The 26,341-nt window shown below is 36.3% G+C and overlaps 1 protein-coding gene across 6 annotated transcripts in view; it reads right to left on the bottom strand.

The window, feature by feature from the left end:
• The window catches only part of CBLB (Cbl proto-oncogene B, E3 ubiquitin protein ligase), a 231,067-nt gene that overhangs the window by 121,456 nt on the left and 83,270 nt on the right, over nt 1-26,341 (bottom strand). For all 6 annotated transcript variants that reach the window (XR_001364241.1, XM_005877423.2, XM_005877425.2 and 3 more), the window contains exon 4: nt 7,267-7,413. Coding sequence is in view for 5 of the 6 variants with exons in the window: in XM_005877423.2 (XP_005877485.1) it covers nt 7,267-7,413 (147 nt within the window). In the remaining variant the exon portion in view is untranslated. The remainder of the gene's footprint in view (nt 1-7,266; nt 7,414-26,341) is intronic.

The following is a 26,341-nucleotide window of genomic DNA, read 5'->3' as shown; positions in this document are numbered from 1 at the left end:
GGAGGACAGGGGGGGGTAAGGGCAGAGGGTGGGGTGGGAACTGGGTGGAGGGGAGCTATGGGGGGGAAAAGAGGAACAGTAATAATCTGAACAATAAAGATTTATTTTTAAAAAAAGAAAAAAAAATACTGTGAGAATCACTCCATAGTATCTAAAGATATTAAAATTCCTTTTGATGGCTGCAAAAAAAAAATAAAATGTCCTTGGGTGAGGATTAACAACAACAACAAAAATGAGTATTTCTTACAGATTGTGCACCTATTTTAAAACTGCCCTACTCCACATTTTCCCACTCCCCTTATCTGTAACCAATATAAGTTTTTCCACACAACTTATACTTTTCTTCTCCAAAATATAAATGTACAAGGTAACAATCATTTCTAAGACCATGGACATGTTTGTCTTTTCTACCTAGCCATGCTACTGTGGTTTAGGCTTTGCCCTAGAACTTGGTCCCATATTGAATAGCATATGGCTCAATAAACCCTTTCTTTTTTAAAAAGCTTTCAGCTGTGAAAGTCGTTATTTTTTTAATTTAATATTAGACTGACAGCCAGGTAGATATGCTCAAAAAGTTCTTAGTAATAAGTGATTCAACTGGAATGGGTTTAGAAATCACTGCTCAAATTCATTATCCATATTCAGCAATAGTGATCCACCTAAAACCAATCAATGGTCCCCATTTTTATCAGGCCTCCAAAGAAAGTTTAAAAACTGCAACTTTGCATATGGAAAAGGAAGTCCAACAGGGCAGAAATGGACAAGTATTTCAGAGCAAAGTCCAAGAGAGAGAATAACAATTACTTTAGTCCTAGAGGCAGGCAATTCTTATAGTGATTTTCATGTTCACCAAGGAATGTTCTGGATATGATATGGCTCCACATATAATTTATCTACAGTGACACACAAGCATCCTCATCTGCCTAAAAGTAGCATTAATCGTGGTAAATTAAAAACAACAACAACAAAAAACAACAACACATTACTCTGGTTACAGAGTTACAGATCAGCTTGTGAGCTTAGCTAAACTGTGTCCATTCTCTAAACATATGCTTCGTTCTAATAAAATGAGATTTTAAAAATGAGAACCAGAACCTAAATCTTGGTGATTTACTGAGGTAAATGTCATTTATTGCAGGGCTCAACTAGAGAGAGAAGGAAAAAGGGAGGGGAAGAGGGTAAAATGAATGGCAATTATATAACCTTGAAGTTACGTTGCATCTTTCTCTACAGCAGACACGAGAACAATTCAGTCCCAAAGATCGCATTCTCTACTGAATAGACTGCTAGACTCTTCATTAACATTTGTGCAACCCACACACAATACCAGCTCCTCCACGGGCCTGAGCATTCTTGACCAGTCTAGTAAATAATTCCTCAGGAACTTTCCTAATGGGACAAAGTGATTTTAAGTATCTATCATTTTTTAATATACTGTCCTCCTAAAATTAAATACATACTTCTTAAAAGACAGAAAATTATAATTTAGCATCTTATTTTCTTTTTATATCTAGGATCTATGTTAGGATGAATTGAACAAAATAGACTTATAATTTTATTTTCCTCATTGACATAAAGATACCTTGATTTTTTAAAAACAGGTAATAATATTTGACTAAATAGAAATATTGAAATGCACTCCTCGAGTTCTATTTTAGTTTTTTTCCCCTTGCTCTCTAGAGCTCTTGCTGCAGTTTCCTTGTAAAAGTCCTTAATTTCTATTGTGCAACCCCTCCTTTAATTAAATATGACTAAGTTGCCTCTTGCTTGACTAGAGGGAAAACTGATCGTTAATATGCTAGAAAAACAAGCATCTCACACATTGGAAAGGTAAAGCAACCATTGTCCTTTGTCTCTTGTTAAAAGTGAAAATACAGGAAACCAAAGGAGGTCCATACCACTTCCCCAGGAAATCAAAGGTAGAGGCAATGAACTGAGCTTTAAATAGATCTCCGCCCCTGGTAAACAGGACAGTTCCTTACATTCTACCCTACTTTTATACAGGGATACATACAATTTTATTTATTTTTTAAAATATATTTTTTTATTGATTTCAGAATGAAAGGGAGAGGAAGAGAGACATAGAAACATCAATGATGAGACAGAATCATCAATCAGCTGTCTCCTGCACGCCCCATACTGGGGATTGAGCCCACAACCAGGGCATGTGTCTTTAACTCATTTCAATTAAATGAACAACAGTTTCTGAAAATCTAAACTTGAGACACTGTGTTGAGCTACTTCAGGAAATTCAAAGATTAATAAATAAGCCTGATTTCATGGAGCTTATAGTCTAACAAGAAGTAAGATAACTATACAAATAATCTTAATGAAACAACAAAAATAATGTCAGGGGCTAAGCAAGAGCTTAGAAGAGTTTAAAAAAGATATCTAGTAACAACAATAAGGAGAGAACCATAGTGAGGTGAACATTGAAAGATTAGTAATAACTCTGTTGACAAAGATTATAAAAATTTTCACTAAGAAAGAGCAATAAGAATAAGGACACAGAAACCTACAATTGCTGATGTGTCAGGAAAGAGCCAAATAATCCACTTCACTCAAGAACAGGAGGACATAAGTAAAGGAAGAGAGAACTTAAATGCTGGAAAAATATGCCAGGAACTCAACTATCACTGCTAAATATACTACAATACCAAAAGGACTAATTCAATAACCATTTAAAGAATGATTCAACATTATATTGAAAATAGGGTAAGCTTGTATGAAAGCAATAAATACAGAGTTCAACACATAACTCTAATAAATGTTTTCACTAATTTTTGAATAAAAAAATCAATAAGCACTTCATAGTCAAGTGGAAAGACCCATATAATAAACATTCAATAATATAAATGTATTTAAAACATAATAAGAACACAAAGCATGGAGTAATTAAAGATGAATGCATAACAGGGTGTACATTATTGAGAATAACCACAATAGGGGGATTTCTAAGCTAGATTTGAAGAAGGGTGTCAAAATCTAGGATGGTAAAAAAGAGGGAAAGAGGCATTCAGGGAGTAGAACTCTGGGAACTGATGATACAAACAACAATTTGTAGAGAATAAAGTCATTGAAAATATTGATCATAAATAGATATCACCCATCCACCTACCCATTCAATTATTTATACAGTCTGATAACATTTATTGGTGCCTACACATACCAGGATATGTGCCAGGCTCTGAGGAAAAAAAAAATGAGTAAGACATCGTTCCTGACTTCAAGGAACCCTCCTAGTCTATGGGGAAATGCAAACATGTCAGAAGTTCACTGTGGTCTAGTATGACAGATGTGAGCAAGGGTATCTGGAAGCATAGAGCAAGGGTGTCCACCTTAGATTAGCATAGTCAAGGAAAGCTTTCAAAGTGGCAACACTGGGTAGATCATGGGAAACTGGTTTCCCACCCAGTAAATGCAAAAAAGAGAAACAAACACAATCAGGTGGGGGGATAGGAGAGTTGGGGTGGGGGGGAGAAGACGCACATTAGGAAATAAGTGTAGAGTGCTGGATAGTTTATTTCGTTGAGGATGAGCTGGGTACAAAAAGATGAAGCTGGAAAAAATAGTTCCTAAAGTTTGTCATGTTAATGGGATTTTAGACTTTAACCCAGAATCAATAAGGATTTATAGAAGTACTTCAGGAAAACAAAATAGAATGATTAGTTCTACTTTTTAGAAAGGTCGCTGGTCTCACTAAGAAAAACAACTGGATAGGTTGTTACAGAAGAGAGGAAGACGCACCACAAAGTCAGAAAAGAATCTGAATTTGAAATTGAAGAACAGAACTTGAAGCAAAGATGGGAAAGAGAGGACATATAAGAATATTCAGGAGTTAGAATCCAAGGTTCTTGTTGAATTATAATTCAGTTAGAAATGCATGTCTGAATCTCCACAATGTCAAAAGTACTTAGTAGGAGTAGCCCAGTAACTGCTATCTGACCTGCTTAGAAAAATGATGTCACCAGAGTCTAATATATTAATGTGTCTTTCCTTTAAAAGCTAGTAACACATTTCTTGAAACTTAATGCTAAAGTTTCTAGATTACAAATTACTAATCTACAGTACAAAGATTCAGTTTTGTATTGGCCTCATTTTGCAGAATTTACTTACACACATCATCATCTACACTAATAAAAGAGAAACATGGTAATTGGCGTACGACTCTAGTATATAATAAAAGGGTAATATGCAAATCGACCGGATGGCAGAACAATCGGTCGCTATGACACGCACTGACCACCATGGGGCAGACGCACAATGCAGGAGCTGCCCCCTGTTGGATAGTGTGCTCCCACAGGGGAAGCACTGCTCAGCCAGAAGTCCTAATCCGGGCTCATAGCTGGCGAGCGCAGTGGCAGGAGCCTCTCTCGCCTCCTCAGCAGCACTAAGGATGTCCCCCAAGGGCTCTCGTACTGCAAGAGGGTGCAGGTCTGGCTGAGGGACCCCCTTGAGTGCACGAATGTCATGCACCAGGCCTCTAGTTTATTCAATAATGTCACTTCTCTTTTCCTACATATTTCTACCATCTCCTAATCAATGACTAAGTAAGCAAAAGCAGAACTCAACTATGAAAACATTCAATCCATTTGCATAAGAGTCTAACAAATACAGAACTCCCCAACCAGTTTACCCTGACACAACATGTTCTACTGATCCCCTCAGGACCTCAAGCAGGCAGGTCTCTGCACAGCTGAGCTTGGGTCCTGAGCAGGGAGATGGGCCCTGCCATGACTTCAAAAGGTTGAGAAGCAGAGAAAGTAAGCATTAGGCATGACACCTAAAGATTTTATGTCTGCTGCCTGTTTTTATAAGGCCTGAATCCTAAAATTGCCTGTAGAAGTTTTACAATGTCCTTTGAAAAATAGCTTTTTCCCAATTTTAAGTCAATCTTAATTTGTTCTTACTGATAGTTCTTTTGGGGGTAAAAAGTCACAATACTCCTTAAGCTAAAAGCTGCTTTACAAAAATCATAATCTGTTTGGCTGGTTTTTGGAACTAACCCCTCAATGGTTCAGTCTGGGGCAAAAATGCTGCTTTAAGTTCAAAGGTGCTAGTTAGGGCAATTAAAAGAATTCTCACGTGACCTCAATGGAAAGCTGGATAAATGATAAATGACAGGAATGCTTCCATGCAAGAACTAAGTTATGTGAAATGCAAACTAGTATCAGAGCATAAGGAAGATAAACGAATTCAACCTTTTGAAAGGCTATATCATTCATTCATTTGTTCACTCGCGTTCAATAAAATATTGTGGAACGACAAGCTGAAAACCCACAGAGAATATAAAGATGGTTTCTCCAATGATCTATTAAAAGAATCATTAATTTTGATGACTACAGAACTATATCAGAATTCCAGAAGGAGTTTTAACTTTGGCTCTCATCCCAAAAGTAAAAATGTTAAAGAAAAACTAAGCAGCTTCTTAAATAAGTGAAGACAGGAGATGTAAGTGCAAGGATTTGGGAGGTAGAGAGAGTATTTAATCGGTATTTCAAGAATCCCATTTAATTTAGTAGCACTTTCACTCATGTAGCAGTTGAACAGAAACTTCAGCTCCTTGATGTCTATGGCTATAAATAAAGGGAAATAAAGATGTCTCAAATGCATAATGCTCTGTGGCTTAAGGTGCCAACAAAACAAACTCCTCTCTTGAAAAATGTGTGAGCAATCTTTCCAGTTTTTACTGACCTTTTGACAAGTAATTTCATGACTCACTAAATTTTTCAGTTTTCAAAAAGAAATACCACAATTTGTCCTGTAGATTTTCTTAAAATGTTAAGATGAGAATTATTTTGAAGGTAACCAACAATTTGCATTAGGCTCAGTGTTGACATTTGAACTGTGACTTCCAGAAATCTTCTCAGTGTTGACATTTGAACTGTGACTTCCATAAATTTTCTCTTTTACTCAGAACTCCTCAACACCTCTCTCCTTTCTACTATTCACAAATATGTAATTAATACACTCTTGACTATTATTCTCATTTCTTTTTTAATTCCTCATTTGTGACTGGACATCAGAGCATTGCCAATAGCTAGATTTCTGGACTACAGAATGTCCCTAGTAATGACAATAGTGGCATTTCCTCCTTTAGTGCCAAAAATAATGCAAAACATATTGTATTTAAGAAGTGGGAAAAAGACTTTCACAATCTCAAAGTCCAAAAATTATGTATGTAATAAAATGTGCTTTGCTTTTGTAAGTATATTCTAATCATGGTGGTAACTATAGATAAACATAGCACTTCCTAAAGAAAAAAACAAAGACAATATTACAGTTAATTCACCAGCATCAGAGAACTAAGACTACCAAAAGCATATACCAACATTTTATATGTCTCATTTCGCAGTTAATGTATAAACATAGGCCTTTAACTATCGGATGAAAACAATAATCCATGTGTAAGCAATCTCTTCCTCCTGAATACTCAGCTGGGGTTCTGCCTACATTCAAGGACATTTTGATGTGCACTCTCATCAAAGGGACCCTTCAAAGGTTACAGAAGAAAACATTTGCCTCCTGATGTTCAGGTATTGATCAACCTACTGGGAATTCCCAACAAATTCTTTTTAAATTTTGTAAGTTTTAAGTTATGCTGGCTTCAAACATTTAACTCCTATTATTTACCACACTCACCTGAGTCTGAGCAGGAAGTACCTAAAGGAAAACATCTTTATCTTACTTATATTCCTTGTTTACTACACATATGTCCTTTCTGTGCAATGATACAAAGAAAGCTTGAATCAAGGTTCTAAGGCCTCCTCACACCTGGATTTCAGGCCTTAACCAAGCTTAACCACCACCTCCTTTAGGAAGCAGTCCCTGACTCCTGAAATTCTGAAGCAACTGCTCCGCGCTAAACTGTCAGAACAACTAATAACACCATCTTCATAGTTATCTCTTTTTTGTCTCTTATTCTGTACATATGTCCTGTGTGTTTACTAAATTATAAAAAGTTATGAGCATCTCATGTACAGAAACTGTTTTACATACGCCTACTTCTTAGAGCAAACTAACTCAATGAATGATCATGAAATAAATGCTGTATAACTGATATTTACTCGGTAATAAAATAAAACTATTCAGTTATTGAGGTATACTTGTGGTCACTGAACAGAAAAATTAGTACTCAAAATACTTATCAAAAACACTCAAGTAAATTTTCAAACTACTAACTAAAATCTATACCATATGGAAACAGAGGAAGGACTAAGTCATTCTTCAAAGATGGAGCCAAACTAGAAAATGATTTTTACTTACTTGTCTCCAAAAAACTTTCTCCAGAATTCAGCAGCATCTGCTTTCGTGATACGAAAATTATCTCCTTGGAATTGCCCATTGGGAAAGATTGCTTTGATTTCTGCCAGCATGTGACTGAAGATAAGGGACAGTTTTGTGAGATTTCGCCTGTAGACACAAGGGGGTAAAAAAAAAGAAAAATAAATAAATATATATGTTTAAATAGTACCATATATTATGAAAAATAAAATTACATACAGTATCCACCTAGGTGTTGGTGGTTGATCATGAAACTCTATTTAATAATGACCTTAAAAAATAATGAGCATAAAAAGTTGTACATTTCAATTCCTAACAGGCTTTTCACTTACTAATCCATATAGTCATTTAACATAAACAAGAACAAAATAAATTACATGAATTTAATGGAAGAGATGGACACCGAAAAAAGTAATCAAATATTAATGCTAAATACAGAGTGGCTATTTCAACATGGGAGAGTAAGGAAAGACATGTCATTAGAGGAGAATCTAGAAAGATAAGCATTTGTTTGACAGATTTGGGACTTAGAATGGAGAAAACAGGAGAGTAGGAACAACATGTACAAAAGCACAGAGATGTGGAATAAAACTGTTTATAAAATACCTATGTTTAGCATGGCTAGAGAAGAACAGAAGATGAGTGGAGGAAATGGCATGAGACAGGATGAGAATATTTGGTTGGAACATGACACAGAGGCATCTGAAATAATGAAAAAGTTTTTTGTCAAATACACTTTCCACTCCTATGAAAAAGTCAGAGTTTTTGATGATGGGTTCCAAATATGTGCATATTTTAGAAGCTCCTTGAGCAATTCTCATGTACTACTCCCCTTGTTAAGAGCTCCTGCTATAAAAAATGGGGTGCCTGCCCTGGACAGTTTGCTCAATCGACAGAGTATAGGCCTGCAGACTAAAGGGTCCCGGGTACAATTCCAGGCAAGGGCACGAACTTTGGTTGCAGGCTTCTCCCTGGCACGGGCCCTGGTTGGGGCTCGTGCAGGCGGCAACCAATCGATGTCTTTCTCTCACATTGATATTTCTCTCTGTCTTTCTCCCTCTTCCACTCTCGCTAAAAATCAATGGAAAAATATCCTTGGGCGAGGATTAAAAAATGCACACAAGAAATGGGGAGCCAAAATGAATTAAAATGGTTTGGAATCAAGGGAAATGGAGATACTGTCTCTATTCTAATGCCCAGGTTAAGTTCTGGAGATTTTGACATGATTTAAGACAATACAAAGTATGACTCATATTTCAAAATAGTAGTATCATCTGCACTCCTTCCTACCATTTCATAAGCTTAAACCTTAATAATGTTAATCATTTTTTAATCCTCAGCCAAGGATATGTGTGTTGTTGTTTTTTTAATTGATTTTAGAGGGGGGGGAGGGGAGAGAGAGAGAGAGAGAGAGAGAGAGAGAGAGAGAGAGATGAGAGAGAAACACATCTCTGTTTAAAGCCTCCGGTATGCACCCAAACAGAGATCAAACCCACAACCTGGGTGTGTGCTTTGACCGGGAGTCAAACCTGCAACCTTTTGGTGCACAGGACGACAATCCATCCAGCCAGAGTGTATGTAAATCATAATTTTTTAAGTGACCTTGTTTCTTTATATTCCTGTTTATGCATTCAATATATACATATACAACAATTCCATTTTGAAGCTTTAGATGCATTTGTGTGCCTGTTGAGGGGTCTGAAGGGTAGGAGTTGGGGGTACAATAATTATTTCAGGACTAAAAGTAAATACAGAGGAAAATTAACAGAGTAAGCTATCAAATGTGGAATGTATATAAAATCCTACAATCTTTCAACAAAACCTTGACACTGAAAGTTTTGGTTCTTTTTTCTCTTTTTTACTTATGTGTCTGTATTTAATGACTCTCAAATAACAAGCAAAAATAAACATGTTAGGTACCAACGAGATCATATAATATACACCTGTCAATAAAGTCAATGGGTATGACTCTTTCTAAATGGTTTATTACAAAAGAAATATGTAACTTTTTATGTGATATGAATACAGAATAAATGAAAGTACTTGTGATAAAAAGTGGAAAAAGAATGAAAAGCAAGCAGTCAAGTATAAAGTAATCTACATCTCAATAAATTCATCTCTACTGGAAAACCAAAATGTCCCAATTTCCATAACCTTTATTAGCTATGAGAAAATTCATGTAAAAGAAGGGTCAGGACTTAGACCTTATTTTAGTGCTTTACTAGCAACAATAAACAATCTGCAAAATCATTATCATTATGCATAATGTTTCATCATTTGCTTAGATTCAGCCACATTTCCGTACAACTCTGACTAATTCAAATGTGAAACTTCTTCAATTAGTTGAATCTTTGATCTTCTCATTTATGTCAACAAACCCTCATTTAGATGACTGTAGATATAAGAAATTCAGTCTTAGAAAATGAAAAGCAAACTGCTGAACTATATCAAAGGAAAGCACTGTGGCCAACACAAACTGCAACTGACTTTTGAAATCTGAGTTTAGGGAAATGCATAAAGTCACTTCAGAAAATCTGCACCAAATTTATTTCTATAATTAGGCAAAGGGTTAATTTTCTACTGAAACTCCAACTGATACATACAGAAGAAAAAAGAAAAATCAAGATGGCTATAATTAGGGCAAACCAACTGTTTCATATTTTCTGAATTGGTTGTTCTCCATCCCCTTGTTTCTTTGTTCTTTAATCATATCCAAATGTTTTCCATTTATATTTGTTAAGATCTAAAGTCTGAAGCACAATGCCAATGATTACCCATTTTCGATATTTGACCCACTGGCTATGTAGACACTAAACTTTAAAACAGAAATAGTAACATTGTCTCTTTATAATTTACAGCCCTGAAGCTCTAATAATCACTAGTACCTATATATCTAACCACTGTTTAATTATAAAATGTGTGTAGTTTAATTTTCTTGTTCTGGCAAATGAGTTATCAAATCTTTATTTGACTTTTTGCATTCTAAGGCAATGAAAGTGAGTTTTGCCTTAGTCTTTAAAAACAACTTAAATTCAAGTTGTTAAACATACTGTATGTTAATGCAAGAGTTTCATGTTACCTTATTTTCCACATATAACAGACTATATTTATTTTATTTATTTTTTAAATCTTTATTGTTGAAAGTATTACATATGTCCCCTCCCCCACCCATTGATCCCTTCTAACCCACATAAACCCCTGCCCCAGGCCTTCAGCACCCAATTGTCTGTGTCCACAGAATGAATATATAGATAGATAGATAGATAGATAGATAGATAGATAGATAGATAGAGAGACATACAAGTTGGTGGATCTGCATATGTTCCTTAGCAATTCCTCTCCTACTCAATTCCCCACCCCCACCCCACACATCCTCTTTCATGTCTCTGAACCTATTTTGTTCATCAGTTTATTTTGTTCCTTATATTCCATACATGAGTGAGATCATGAGATACTTGTGTTTCTCTGCCTAATTTATTTCGTTTTGCTGCTAAACTTTAGCATAATACTCTCCAGGTCCCTCCATGCAAATTTTCAAATACACATACATACCATAAATGTGTAAGTGATTATTTTGGAAATTCATTGTTGAAAAGACTGATTTACAGAGCTTGCAATCAACATCAAGATATGAAAAAAAAAAAGACACACACAGATAATTCTACTATCTGATGTCATTTAAATTTATTACCAGGGCAAATAGGTTTTGTTTTTCATATAATTGTGTGGGTTTCTGTTTTGTTTGTTTACTATATTTTCTAGACATTATGTGTTTTAATTCCCTAGCCTTCTCTGAACATTGAAAGAGCTTTAAAAAAATAACTTCCTAAATAACTTCCTAATTCAAAAGTAAATGCCAAGAATACAGTCATCTCTAACCATGATTACAGTGGAAAGAGGGCAACAACTATACATCTTCTTTGTAGCTGAAATGTTTTTTCCTATTATAAAACTTTCCCATATTTGTCCAATTCTCCCTAAGCTCATTTGATTACATCTCATCATAAGACCAACAATAATGACTGCTTAATAAAGATTTGATGCTTACTAATTAAGAAGGTTTCCATCACTAAAACTCCCTACCCCAAAACAATGAAAATATAAAATTATGTCTACAAAGACTCAATAATCTTATAATTATAAATGTAATTAATTTTACAAGAAATTTTGCAATACTCGTTCACTTTTAGTGTAAGAGTTACTTTATTTTGACTAATTACTAACACATTTCCCATTAACCATCACAAGCCCTTTTTTAAAATTTTGTTTTGTGTGAGATTTTGTTATTAAGAAATAATTATGAAATAAAAGTATTTTGATATACCAGGTAGTCCAAAGTAGCTTCTGGATTTCAATACTGGGTAAATCAGTAAAGATGTTAATATTAGAGGAGCCATGAAGAAAAGTAAGGGAGGAAAAGAGAAGAAAAACAGAGATGGGGAAGAGAAGAAGGAAAGCTAGCTACATTAAAAAAAATACACACACACACACACACACACACACACAATGTATAAGCAATGTCAAGAATATCATCTAAGGAGCAAAGTACCTCTTTAATCCTACACTCAATCACTTAACACTGTATTTCTTTAAAATGGTATAAATTAATTTCTCCAAAAGTCAAGTTATATTACTGCACAGAATGCAAGGCTGAGCCAGAGTGAATTAACACAATTGAAATGATGATGCTGCACTATTCATGAATAAGCACTGAAGCTTACCGTGGCTACAGCCAACATCATTCGGAGACTCAGGGTGCACAAGTTTTGATGAAGAATGATACAATCCCACCCTTAATAAAGGTATAACATATTGTGCAGCAAAAAGGCATAAGTAGATGATTATTATACAACTAGAGGCCTGGTGAATGAAATTCTGCATGGGGGGGTCCCCTCAGCCCAGCCTGCACCCTCTCCAATCCGGGACCCCTTGCGGGATGTCCTAAACCGGCAGTCGGACATCCCTCTCACAATCCGGGACCTTCCAGTTTAGGCCTGATCCATGGATCGGGCCTAAACCGGCAGTCGGATATCCCTCTCACAATCTGGGACTGCTGGCTCCTAACTGCTCACCTGTCTGCCTGCCTGATCACCCCCAACTGCTCCCCCGCTAGCCTGGTTGCCCCCAACTTCCCCCCCGCTGGCCTGGTAGCCCTCAACTGCTCCCCCTACCGGCCTGGTCGGCCCACACAGCCTGCTGTTCAGTTGTTTGGTCATCCCTCACTAACCCCCCCTGCTGGCCTTGTCGCCCCACACGGCCTGCTGTTCAGTTGTCCATCTGGTTGTTTTGGTCATGATGGCCCCTGGCTTTTTAAATATTAGGATATGGTGGGGGCAATACAACATCTATAGCCATCTCGATGTAATAAATTAAATCTTAAAAATACAAAATAAATCAAGATTTCATTAGCAGCCTCCACTAAAATATGGGGGAGGGGGCACAAAAAGAACGTAATCTAATTAGATTGCATGTAAATTTTGCATTTTCTTTTTTTGAAAAAAAAAACTGTGTCATAAATCAAAGAAAAATAAAAAGCTTTACATGCTTAATTAGTGAAACACTTTAAATGACACTTTATGTTAGTGAGGTCCAGAGTTTATGAGAATGTACTGCTTTGGGGAAAAAACAGGAGAGGACCATTTTTTAATTAAAAACTATTAATAATTCAATTCTCACACTTAAAAGCTAAAGCATGTTCTTTCTAATCTTTATAAGGTGAAACAAAATCAACATACAAAAAAAGGCAAGACATAAAAATATAAACAGTGGCACTTAAAATAAGACTCACATCTAGTTAAAGAGCAATTTCCATTCACAGAATTTCTGATGTAGCGGCCTCCAGGATAGGTAAATAGAGTTACTTCAAACAGTTATTTTTATCTTGTGAATATTATAGTTCCTAAGAATTTGAGCAGACTCTTAGGAATAGACTATGATTAAGATGGATCCTGAGAGTTTTAAATAAAAGTGGATCTTACCCATTCTCTTGCTCAGATGCTTTTAAGTTTTCAGTACTTCGAAGGGGAGAATGAAGCACATTTTAAAAGTCCAAATGCCAACAAAGACTGAGAATCTCCCCAAGTTATCAGAGAAGTCAGGAATGTGCCCAGGAAAGATCTACCCCAAGACTCAGGCAGAAGGGCAATTTTCAATCTGCTCCATGCCACTTCATAGAAATGGAATGGCTCACTTAAAAAGGAATTTAGCAAACTATGTCATTCAAAAAACTTCACTAAAATAGGTAACCAATGAAGGATTTTTTTATTTTGTTAAAGAAAACATAATAATACACCACTAACATGGCTAGGGAGACAAAGCCCTGAAAGTGTGGCTGGGAAAGATGAGCTGGGAGCTCCCTATAGTATACTCTTGAACAAGAGCAAGAGGGTACCCCTCAAAATAAGGATGCTGCCCCTAGGGTAAATACATTTGCCTTCTATAATAAATAATTTTAAATGGACAACTTACAAATGCCTTATTTAAACATAACTCAACCAGGAAATATACCCATGATGTTCAATTGTAATACCCTATGACACATTCCAGGAGATAGGCAAAAGATATTATGCTTAATTTACCAACTATCCTATATTAAAGAGTTTGGTTCAGAAGTTTGATAGTACTGGGTTCACTCCCTTCTTCTCCTGGTAGTCCTGAATAAGTTACATAACCTCTGTCTGAATCTGTTTCCTCATCTCTAAAAATTTTCAATTAAATTTATTTCTTTGTTGTGAGAAATAAATAAGACATGTAGGCAAAGCCTACCACATTTACTTTTTAAAATTCTTAACAAATCAGTTACTTACTATAATTATTAATTACCTACCCCTTCTATTTAAAAGTATAAATATTCATCATAGCAGTCTTTCTTCTTTCTCCCATATAATACTGATGACCATCTTAATAAGGCAAAACCACCACTCTTGCCTTATGATCCAATTGCTATGTGGCCTTTGATAATTCCACAGTAAACAATGGGCAAGTATTTGATTCATCCATTTAGTCATTTATTCTGCAAATCTTGATTGTTATATAGCTTGACCCAGATACAGATGATACAATCCTACTCTTAATGAATTTAAGGGGCTGAGAGATCTCCCAGGGTATAGAAAATTGTGAAAGTAAAGCTGAGATAGAACCAGAACAAAGGTAGTAAGCCATGAGAGCACTGTGTAATTTCTGGTGTGGAGTAGTTCTGACCAAAATGTGGCCCTAAAATGGGAAGGGAGAGAGAATGTGAATTAGGCTAGCAATTAGATATCGTTAAATGAAGCCATGTGGATTTTAAAATCTATGATTATAACAGCAGTTTACAGGAAGAAAAGGACTACGTACAGCAAACCATATCTCAATATATTCAATAAAGCTTCCCAAATATTTTTTAAATGTTATTTCAACTTTGTGGCAATGTCAAAGTAGGGTTAACAACATCCCTTTGATGATTTCAGCAAACAGTGTTATATGGAAAATTTATTATGAGAACCTACTACACTATAATATGATCGCTGGTACTTTCATCTGCTTTAAAAGCTTAACAATATCTACTTCAATAAAGAAAATTATTTTGTCTTTGGTATTAGAGGTCTTTTGATTAAACCAAATCTGTAACAAGTATCCCTTTGTAAAATAAATCTTAAAAATATAGACTAGTCTACTACTTGAAAGAGAAAAGAAAAAAAAAACTACTTCTACATTTCTTTTCATTTAAGATAAAATACAAGTTCTGTGAACTAAGCAGAAAGTCACTGTTGCTGTGAGATTCATATAGAAGCAACCAGAAGATAGAACTCTGTTCTCTCTTTTTTTTTCTATTTCTTTTGAAGCATTATAAGTTCAAACTATATTTTTATAGCTTGGGGTAATTTGACAGAAGAGGAGTCTCACCAACAAACAAAACAAACTTGCCCTTGAAACAACATTATTTCAAAAACTAGATTGACTTTTTTTCTTTGCAATTCCTAATAGGCCACCATTTAATTTTGTTTCATATCTGACACTTCAGAGATGGCTTTTGTTAGTGTTTTTACTTTACAGAATATAGTTAAAAATTCTCCTAAAATAAACTAGCAGCCCGATGCATGAAATTCGTGCAAGGGGCTCGGCCCTCGCAGCTGCAGTGGCTTGCCTCGGCCCTCACAGCCCCAGCTTCATCTGGAAGGTTATCTGGAAGGACATCAGGAAGGTCGTTCAGCTGTCAGGTCTAATCAGCATATTACGCTTTTATTATTATATATATTTTCTTCAATTATTTCTACCTTCCATGGGACCAAGCTACCTTTCCTGGACTTCTCACACCACTTTTCTGTGCTCCCCTCAAGCTATATGAATGGTCTGCTTTTCCTGATCCATACCTTGGGTTAATCCACCTCTTTCTCTTCTCTGATACCAAGTTTTATGCCTCAGCCTGCTTAACTGTCATCTGCATCAGTTTTATGTCGAAGTACGCCCATGGTATCTTCTCCATACACTCCCAGAGATGTGATCTACCAGGCTCTTAAATGCCACACCACTGCTGCCACTTCACCTTACCTTCCATAGCACAAAGTTTTCTCTGAAGAGCATCACGGTTATCTTATACCTATATTGCATTTAATTTCTATCAGAGCATAAGTATTCGCTGGAGAAGAAAATGTCTTGTTTTACCTATAACAATTTCTCACACATAACAGCCAACTAATGTTAATTTCAAGAACTATGAAAATATTTAAAGAACTATAAATAAGAAAGGACTTCCTGACCCCAAAACAGTGCTAACAAACACATAGATAGGAAGAGTATATAAAAACAGTCCACAGAAACCACATGCAGAGTAAGGCATCAACTTGCTAAAACCTTGATGAAAAGTAATTTTAACAAAAGCTGTTTAAGTAGAGAATTAAAAATCTGAAGTTTGATCTAAATTACAAAAAAAAAAAAATCTTTGTTGTGTGAGTTCTGAGATCTTTTCTTTCCCCTTTTTGTAAATTTTCTCTGTGAGTGGCAAAATAAAGTACCAGCAAGCTAAAGGAAATTAATGCTATGTTCCCCCTGAGTGGTTTCCAGAAACTCAAGTAAAGTGAACAAATGTGTCATACATCCCGAGGCAGCATAACATAGTTTCCCATCACACTATCTGTTCCCTGACAGTTACTTCCTCCTTGTGGCTTTGGAAATTTTCCTTATGGATACCTTTGTCCTACTTCAACCCAGCTCTCTCGGAGTGGATGAAGTGAAAGACAAGTGAACCACAAGGGGAGGAACAAGATGGCTCATCTCTCTGGTGCTCATGTTGTGTGTTACTAACTGAAGAAAACTAAAATCATGAGACTTATTCCATTCCCCAGAAATTAAAATTATCTTTATTTATACGATTGGAGCAAATATAAAAATAAAAGCAAACACAATTCTGCAAAGCACTTCTCATTGATGTTTGGTATAATCTGATATGAATGCCATATCATAATGCAGCGTTCTCAACCTGTGGGTCGCGACCCCTTTGGGGGTCTAACGACCCTTTCACAGGGGTCGCCTAAGACCATCGGAAAACACATATATAATTACATATCGCTTTTGTGATTAATCACCATGCTTTAATTATGTTCAATTTGTAACAATGAAATTGGGGGTCACCACAACATGAGGAACTGTATTAAAGGGTCGCGGCATTAGGAAGGTTGAGAACCACTGTCATAATGTTTTGTGTGTGTGCGCATGTACACATGCATGCATCATAAAAGTGTAAAGTGACATAACAAATAGTATGCCAGTCTTAGCTCTATAAAAAAGCTTACTATTACATTATAGTAAGTAGAAAAATATACAGAATATACCAAAAAGGAGAGAAAGAAAACCATAGTAATCTTTACTACTACATTATAAAAAATTTTCTTCATTTTTTCTTTAACTTTTACTACTTTCAATAAGAAACAAAAATGTCATTAAAAGTCATTGTATTGCTTTTCTCAGCAGGCAAATCTACAATGTGATTTTAGGACAGTGAATAGATTTCCAGACACCACTACCCACAACCCTCTGACAGGCCCCACTGATACCACGTTGCTTTTGCTTTCAAGTTGAAAAGGCATCTCTGATGCAGTCTCCCAACCCACCTACTTGACCACTAATCCCCAATGTTCTAAAAAGTATTAGCCCTTCCCCCATAGTACATTCACCAATGGTGCACTAGTATTTTTCCAAATCCTTCCCTAAAAGAAGGACTCAATCATAATTTCACATTTTTAGAATATAAAGCAGGGAATACAAAGGTCAAAAAGTCTAAGAACTTCTCCAATAAAATGAGGAGTCTAATTCTAATTAAAGACTGTATCTCCTATAAAATATGACTCCAGTTGAATTATTTTAGAAAACCCTTGATGATTATATAGATAAATTAGCATATCACATGTATTCCTTATCAGAGAATGGCACAAAATAAATTTATAGTCACACATGACCTGAGAATTCAATTACCCACATTTCTTCTTCAGCTTACCAGATATATGATATGTATGTATGATAATGGTTCAAAGGAAAAGAGTAACTTAGATGTCTACAGTTCCACAGAGGAATACTATTTTTTTTAAATATTTTATTGATTTTTTACAGAGAGGAAGGTAGAGGGATAGAGAGTTAGAAACATCGATGAGAGAGAAACATCGATCAGCTGCCTCCTGCACACTACCCACTGGGGATGTGCCCGCAACCAAGGTACATGCCCTTGACCAGAATCGAACCCGGGACCCTTGAGTCCACAGGCCGATGCTCTATCCACTGAGCCAAACCGGTTAGGGCGGAATGCTATTTTTTAACAGTAAGACCATATTAGGATTTTTTTTCTTCAAAATGAAAAAACAAAAAGGTAAAGCAATCATAGAAAATCATGGCTGTAATAATTTACCAGTTTTACAGTAAAATTTTCTTGGACAACTATAAAATTCTTAAACTTTATGAATATAGCAACAATAACAAATATTTCTTTTAAAAAAAATCTTTATTGTTGAAAGTATTACATATGTCCCTTTTTTCCTCATTGACTCCTTCTAGTCTGCCTCCACCCACTGTCCTAGGCCTTCACCATACTATTGTCTGTGTACATGGATTATGCATATATGCATATATGTTTTTTGGTTGATCTCTTTCTATCCACCCACCCCCTCCTTCCCGCTGAGATTTGACAGTCTATTCCATGCTTCCATGTCTCTGGATTTATTATCAACAAATATATCTTTTAAAAATAGGCCTAAGATTTTCTTAACTGGCAAAAGTTAAACTGGATGTAATTTATTCTGTATCTGAGTGGTAGTTATAAGATCTTCTAGAAAACTGGTTCCCACATTTCCAACTATAAGCCTCATTAAGGAAATTCTGGAATATAGTGGAAGAAAACATGGCAATGGTAGCATGGGGTTCTAGACCCAAGTATAGCTATCTCATTATTATATAATATGAAAATGAGCTGGAAGCTTCTCTTATCAGTTTGTCCTCTATAAAGTGAGGTTATTGTGTACCTAAGTTCTGAGGTCCCATATCATTCGGCAGGGCTCTCATCACTTTTATTCCAGCCAGCAAAAGGTGACTAGATAACTCTGGCACTACAAAGTCCATATGCTTTGGGCAAAAATTGTGAATCCATTTCCCAACCTGCAACTAATACATGAGTACAACAGGGAATGTTACATTTTCAGTTTTCAGACGTTCCTCAATATACTTTAGTCAGAGGCTGCAGAAATCCTGAAGTCAAGACATAAAAATCTACCATAAGAATTTGGAAATTATACCAAACATAAAAACTTATTAGTATATTTGGAAGCCTTGATTTTTATTTTGTTGTTTGCCATAAAAAGCATATCTATTATTTTCTTTTTTCAACAAAGAAAAATCCTTGAATAACATTGGCTCTCAAAACAAAGAAAACCACAAAGCAGCAGAAATAACAAAAATAAATAAATAAAAGGCAATTTAAGAGCTCTGTGTTTCATGTTAATGAACAGTAAATACCAGAACACTGAAACCATATAAAAATGTGGACTACCAGAACAGAGTATCCCCACTGGGAAACTTATAGTTTAGAAAGTCAGTTTTATTTATTTGTTCTTGGTAAGGAAATACGCTAATACATGTAGTAGGCACAGAATAATCAGGTCTAAAAATTTTACTAGTAACTTTCATTGCAACCAAGAATTTAAAAATATCCAAATTTAGGGAGACTGTTATGTTTATCATGATGGCTGATCAATACTATGAATCAAATCCCTTAACTATTTCAGTCGGATTGCAAATGGAATAATCCCCGCATCAGTAAAACCAGCCTCCCTCCAATACTGGCTCTGAAGTAGAAAGACTAATGTATCTAATTGGCATAAACCCTGAAGGCTGCAAATCACTATAGAGAAAAGCCCCAGCTCTAGAGTCAAACTTATCTAAACTAGAACTTAAACCAATTAGAAACTGAATAACCTTGAGTATTAAGCTAACCTTTCTAAGCCTCAGTTTCCTCCTCTTGAAAGTATGAATTATAACAGTACATAGTTCAGAGGATTTGTGGAGGATTACAGATGGCCAAAATGTTTTCTGCTCTTCCCATCATGGAGTGGAGTCTATTTCCTTTCCCCTTGTACCTGGGCTAGGCTGTGCCTTGCTTTGATCAATAGAATATGGTAGAAATGACACGGTATAAATTCTGAAGCTAGGTCTTATGAGATCTGCAGTTTCTGCCTTTAAATCTTGGAAAACACCTTGGAATTTAAGCACCATGCTGTGAGGAAAACCAAATAGTCATGCAAGAAAGGCCCTAGTGAGTTCCCAGCTGCAAGACAGCAACAAATGCGAGGCATATGAGTGAGACCACTGGACCCTCCAGCTGAACCTGAAGTCCAGCCAACACCACATAAAGTAGAAGCTGCTCTCAAACAAGAGAGGTTCTGACAAGAAATCTGGACTATACTAATTGGAAATCAGCCTTCTACTACAGTGAATTCCCAAACCATATTTATTTAGATGGCCAAACAATGAACTGAACTATGAAAACATCATTAGGTTAATCCACTGATTTATACTGACAACAGACTTAATTTCCACAAGTCTTAAATGCTTAAAGGTAGAAACCCCCTTAATATCATATGTATGTGAAGTGTAAGCAAATACCTGGGATGTTTATAGACTTTATAGCAATCCTTTGAGCTGCCATTTAAATCACATGTGTTCTGAAAATGATTTAACATAACCAGATTTGACATATGTCTAGATAAGAAATCATCCTGAATGTTGGCTTGTCTACTTCTATTCACTGGGGTCTCTGTTTAAAAGTCAGACACTATTAATAATTCCTTACTTATCAACACTGAAGCATACATACTGATTTTTAATGATAATTCCTACAGCCTCCAGCTGTACCTAAAACATTACTATAATAATCAGGAGAATACATTTTAAAATACTGCTGAAGAGATCACTGTACCTGTCTACCCCTGTAAATGCATTTAAGTGAAATGGTTATTCAACAGATGTATTGCTACACCCAAGACTTGTAGGATTTAATTTATACATTAAGCACAAGAATCAATCATTATTCCTCTTCTGGAGATACCCATCATTTAAAACTTAATATAAATAAGAAAACCCAAATATTTAAAAAGAAGATGCTGTTTTGATATTCAGTTAACCTTAGAATAAAGAAGGATAATGTAATCCTATATAATAAAAGGCTAATATGCAAATCATCCGAATGGTGGAATGACCTGTCGCTATGAGGCTCACTGACCAAGAGGGGTCATATGCTTGAGGCAAGAGCTGCCAACTGGTGGTCAATGAGTTCCCACAGGGGGAGTGCCACTCAGCCATAAGCCGGGCTCATAGCTGGCGAGTGTAGCAGCCGTGGCAGGAGCCTCTCCCACCTCTGCTGCAGCACTAAGGGTGTCCAACTGAAGGCTTAGGCCTGCAGGTAGCAGGCCTAAGCCATCAGTCAGACATCCCCTGGGGGCTCCCAGACTGTAAGAGGGCTCAGGCTGGGCTGAGTGTACTGGGCTTCTAGTAACTTATAAAAATTTTATTTCTGGCTTAACTATTTCCTGTTTAGTCAAGTATTAAAGGAATTAAATATTAATGAGAACTAATATTTACTTGTAGTAATCTGCAAAGATCAGGCTGTAAAAGCAGCACCAGTTAATCTTTTCCTTCTCTGACATCTTACCTCATGATGCAGCTCACTGCTTCTCTAAAAGTCTAGCTTGTTTGCACAAACATCAGTTCTCCCTGTTTTTCAGAATGATTTTATGTGCATAGAAACTGCGATCTACATACATGGAATTCCAGTAACTTTAATAAAGTTGATTCACTCAACAAATATTTTTTGAGGTTTTGCTCTGATCTGTCACTATTCTAGGCAATGGGGACAATAAGATGAAACCAGTTATGTCCCTGCCCTCTGGGAGTTTATAATCTGAATAATTACATATAAAAACACACAATTACAGCCCTGGCCAGTGTGGCTCAGTTAGTTAGAGCATCGTCCCATACACCAAAAGGTTGTGGGTTTGATTCCCAGTCAGGGCACATACCTTGGTAGCAGGTTCAATCCCTGATCAGGGCACGTATGGGAGGCAGCCAATCGATGTTTCTCTCTCACATCGATGTTTCTCTCTCTCTCTCTCTCTCTCTCTCCCCCCCTCCTCCTTCCCTCTTCTCTCTAAAAAATCAATAAACAAAAAAATAAAATAAATAAATGAATAAAAAAATCAATAAACATATCCTCAGATAAGGATTTTTTTTAAAAACCACACATAATTACAACGCAGTGTCATTGTACAGGGTGGGGCAAAAGTAGGTTTACAATTATTCGTATAGAAAACAATACCATAATTAATAAACAACAATGCAAACATAAACTCTATGCTTCACATACTCACAACTGTAAACCTACCTTTTCCCCACCCTATGTAACTGAGGTACATTCAACATGCTTCAGAAACACAGGGGCTAAAAGGAAAAAGTGCTCAATTCTGAGCCACTTAAAAAGGGTTAAGAGAGACAGTGGAAAGGCGGAAGAAAAGCAGCAAGCCTGTTAGACAAAGACATGTGGGTGTAGATCAGTCTGGCAACATAACAGACTTCAGGGTCAGAAGTAATTTGTATCCAGAGGAGAGGCTGATAGGGTAGCAATACCACACTACAGATATGAAACTTGCTCCCTATGCAGCAGGCCTGCCCATTTGACTGGCACAGGCCCACCACCTACCAGGCTGCTCAAGGATATAGAGGTCTACATATCCAAACATGATTCCACAAGGCAGGACTGAACTAGGGGGAGGGGGGAGTTGAAAATAAAAACCACTTTCAATAAAATGTCTCACAAGATATAATTTAATAACTAGGACTTCTTAGATCTTGATCCAAATTCAAAAGCTTTTGTTGAAGTTTTCTCTGTTGTAAGATAGTAATTGAATTTTGAGGGTTTCTTCCCTATGCCGTTGATGGAATATAATGTAAATTTAACAAACTGAGAAAACAAGCAAAAGAAAGTAATGGCTCACAGAGAAGAATGCACCAGAAGCCTATGTCTTAGAAGCAGATGTTCTAGTTTGGCAGACTCTCGGCCCCTGGTGTATTACCATTCGAAACAGACTCAGAGATCACATTGCTGATGCACGACTGAAGGATGTGTTTCCATTTCAAAATACCACAGTGATCCCCTCACTTCCAGAAATGATTCACCAGATAAATATTTAGTGTAGTAAAGAAATATATCCTTTTTCCATGATCTAAAATAGGACACTCAATATGGCCAACTCCACATTATCAATAACCAATCAAATACCATGCCACCAGGTGACATTCTTGTAGATAACTCCCTAGATAGGAGGCTCTGCCAAAGCTCTCAAGAATAAGTCCTGTTTGATTCCACTGAATGCACTGCAATCTGTTCTTTAAAAATGGACTGTAGTTAAAAAATACATTTTTCCATTAAGTTTTATGGAGCCTGATGTATTTCCTGTGTCAAAATCTGCAACAAAAATCTGTTTCTCAGACATCTGTTTGGTGTAATGCACATGTGAATATGGTACTGCATGAGAGGTCTGCAAATAGCAATTTATATACCCTAGCATTTGGTTTCTGATCAGGAAGAATTTCCAGTATGTTGGTTGGTGGATTTAATTTGGGTTATATTAATATCTATTATTTATTACTGTTCATCCCATAGTTCACCATATATATTTTTTCATTGTAAATAGCATTTTTATAGTCAAGTATAAAGAAAAAAGATTAAACATGAATAAGAATGAATAAAAATATTTATCCTGTGGGCCTTAGATTTCAATTTGGTATTTAAGTTCTAGGGCAAGAACAAAAATAAATGCCTACCAAATATACACAAAATTCAATCCTTAGACCAGCAGCCTAAGCATCACTTCACAGTTTGATAAACATGCAATATCTCAGGCTCCACCCCAGAACTACTGAATCATATTCTGCAGTTTAATGCAGATTCATAGATTTAGGTGATTCATATACAGGTTTAACTGCTGAAAAGCACTAGTTTTTCAGCAGGAACCTCAAAAGACCTTTTCTTTTTCATTGTTCTGCCTCTAAGTAAAATTGCATGTAAAGCAACCCCACGATCTAAGGACCTATTTTAAGCCTTGTGGAAAGATCCCACTCTACTGTCCCAGACCTCCCCAACGAGCTGGTCGGCAGCCAAGGTCATCACAGGGCTGGAATATCACTGTTTTAGAGTGATTTAGCTTCTCTTTCAGGACAGACCTCAAACTACTGGTAGGGCTTTCATTTGTCAAGCCTCTTGCTCAATAACCCTAAAAGGACTCACCCCTAGTCCTTGGTGGCCCCGTCCTGGGACAGCCTGTACTTTTCATTTGTAAGTATTAATATCAGACTGATAATAACCTCATCACCACACCCCAAGTCACCCCCACATCTCTATCCTTGAAGAATTTGTTTCTTCTGATCGGCTAATACATTGCCAGAGGTCAGACAGAGGACCTGCTTCGTTGTACTACAAAAAATAGAAGACACACACATCACTAGTTCACTGTAAGTGTGACTCACCTATATGCCTAATTTGAGAAAGGAGCAAATTAGTTTTCTGTTCAATAATCTCCCTCAATCACCATTTTCCTTTGAGATTCATAATGCAAGCAAGCAATCCATCTGCCATGTTTGATTCGATTCTTAATAACAGCAAAGTGGGTGGTGAAGAGGGAGTGTGGGGAGAGGGAGGGAGAATAAGACCTGCCAGCTGAGAAATAAAAAATATCATCTCAAAATGCCACCAACGTGCTTTTCCCACCTAAAACTGATTTTTCCCACTGCTATATATCTCCTTGTAACTTAATAATTAAAGAGCAATCAGGGCCTCCCAGACTATGCACCAGCATAAATATCCTTGGAAAAATGTCAATCAAGCCCGGCTAACTAATTTTATCATGAGAACCTCTAATCAAAGAGAGAAAGATCTTGGCACAGCCTGTGATAGAGTGATGAACACAACAGCACAGGCTGGAACCAGGCCAGGGGTTGTCGAAGCTTGAAAGGAGCAGCTGCAGAATCCTGAGGGCGACGCTGCTCCATTCTGGCACCTGAGAGAAGGAAAGTGAAAGGCAGAAAGAGATTCTTGGCAGGGCATGTAAGCATGCCCAACGCTGAGAGGAGCTCAGAGTAATAAATCAAGGGTAAAATTAACTAAGAGGCTCTGAAGAGCAGTGATGCAGAGAAGCAAGCCTTTTCAAGAAAAGAGGATTGATGAAGGAAGATGTTCTATAAACCACTGGTTTCCAGCTGCTTGGATTTAAAAGACCTTGAAATGCCTGACAACAACAAAAATGGGGGAAACTAACATAGGATTCATATTCATTTCACCAAAAGGGCATTAACACAAAACCAATCACTTGTTTGGCGTTAAAAAATATTTTCACACCACAAGAATAACAGGGACATAATTTCAGGGGGGGAAATGTATTCCTTTAAATTGAATAAATTTAAGTTCAGGAAAGACTCACTAAAATGCGTGCTATAACTTCCAGTTCCTGGTCACAGACAGGTCTGAGGAGTACCTGTCAGGAGCAGTTCAGAGAATCATGTAGAGTGTAAAAGTTTCACCTCCACGAACCTCTAACCACAGCTGAAGAACTGTGCAAGGACACACTATAAGCTTTGAAAAAGAAATGAAGTAAAAAGTGTCAATAATGAATTGCATATGGTCTGTTAATAGAATTATTATTCACTTATGAAATATTAGCTCATTTTTTCCAACTCTGAAACTGACTTGTAATTACAGATCATACATGGTAAAAGTCCATGAGGAAAAAGAATGACTTTTAAAATATAACCAGCCAACACTAAAAATAACATGGAAGACAATGGTTCCCATAAACTTATATACTTAATTCAACTGAAAGTTTAACACAACATGGAAAGATTTCTTTGGACATAAAATCCCAGGTTATCAAAGTATTTGGATAGTTAAATTTAGTGATATTAAATTCAAATATTCTCTGTTAAACTTCCTGACAATTATTACCATGTAAAGGAAGAGAAATCATTATTTTAACATGAATCTTAAGTAAATTAACCTATTACTAAGTCATGCTTCCTTACTGAAAAACCCAAATAGGTTTCTGCATATCCCAATACTTCTCAATTAGTGTGAAAATAATATGATCAGACATTTATCTTACTAGGCAGTTTTGTTTCCCAAGTTAGCACTATCACAAAAGCATACTTAGGTAACATTCTTTTAGGACACTTTAAAATCACAGAAATTTGGATGAAGGCACCTTAGAAATCATTATTATTTCTATCTTCTCATTTATAGAAGTGGAACAGCAAACTCAAAAAGGCTGTGATGGGCCCAATGTCACAGACTAATTAGGGGTTTTGAACTCCTACTTATACTGAAACTACACTTGCATTTGGTCCTCAATATAAACTGGCAATACCTTCTTGTGGGCTAACCAATTAATCAGCCATAACTCATGTTTAAATGACCAAAAAAGTTAATAACAAATATCAAATAAACATATTAAAATATGATAAAGATACATGCATATATTCTACCAAACAGAATATA

Source organism: Myotis brandtii, unplaced genomic scaffold (genome assembly GCF_000412655.1).
Source record: "Myotis brandtii unplaced genomic scaffold, ASM41265v1 scaffold519, whole genome shotgun sequence".
Classification (NCBI taxonomy): domain Eukaryota; kingdom Metazoa; phylum Chordata; class Mammalia; order Chiroptera; family Vespertilionidae; genus Myotis; species Myotis brandtii.
This window is presented reverse-complemented; position numbering and strand designations above follow the sequence as displayed.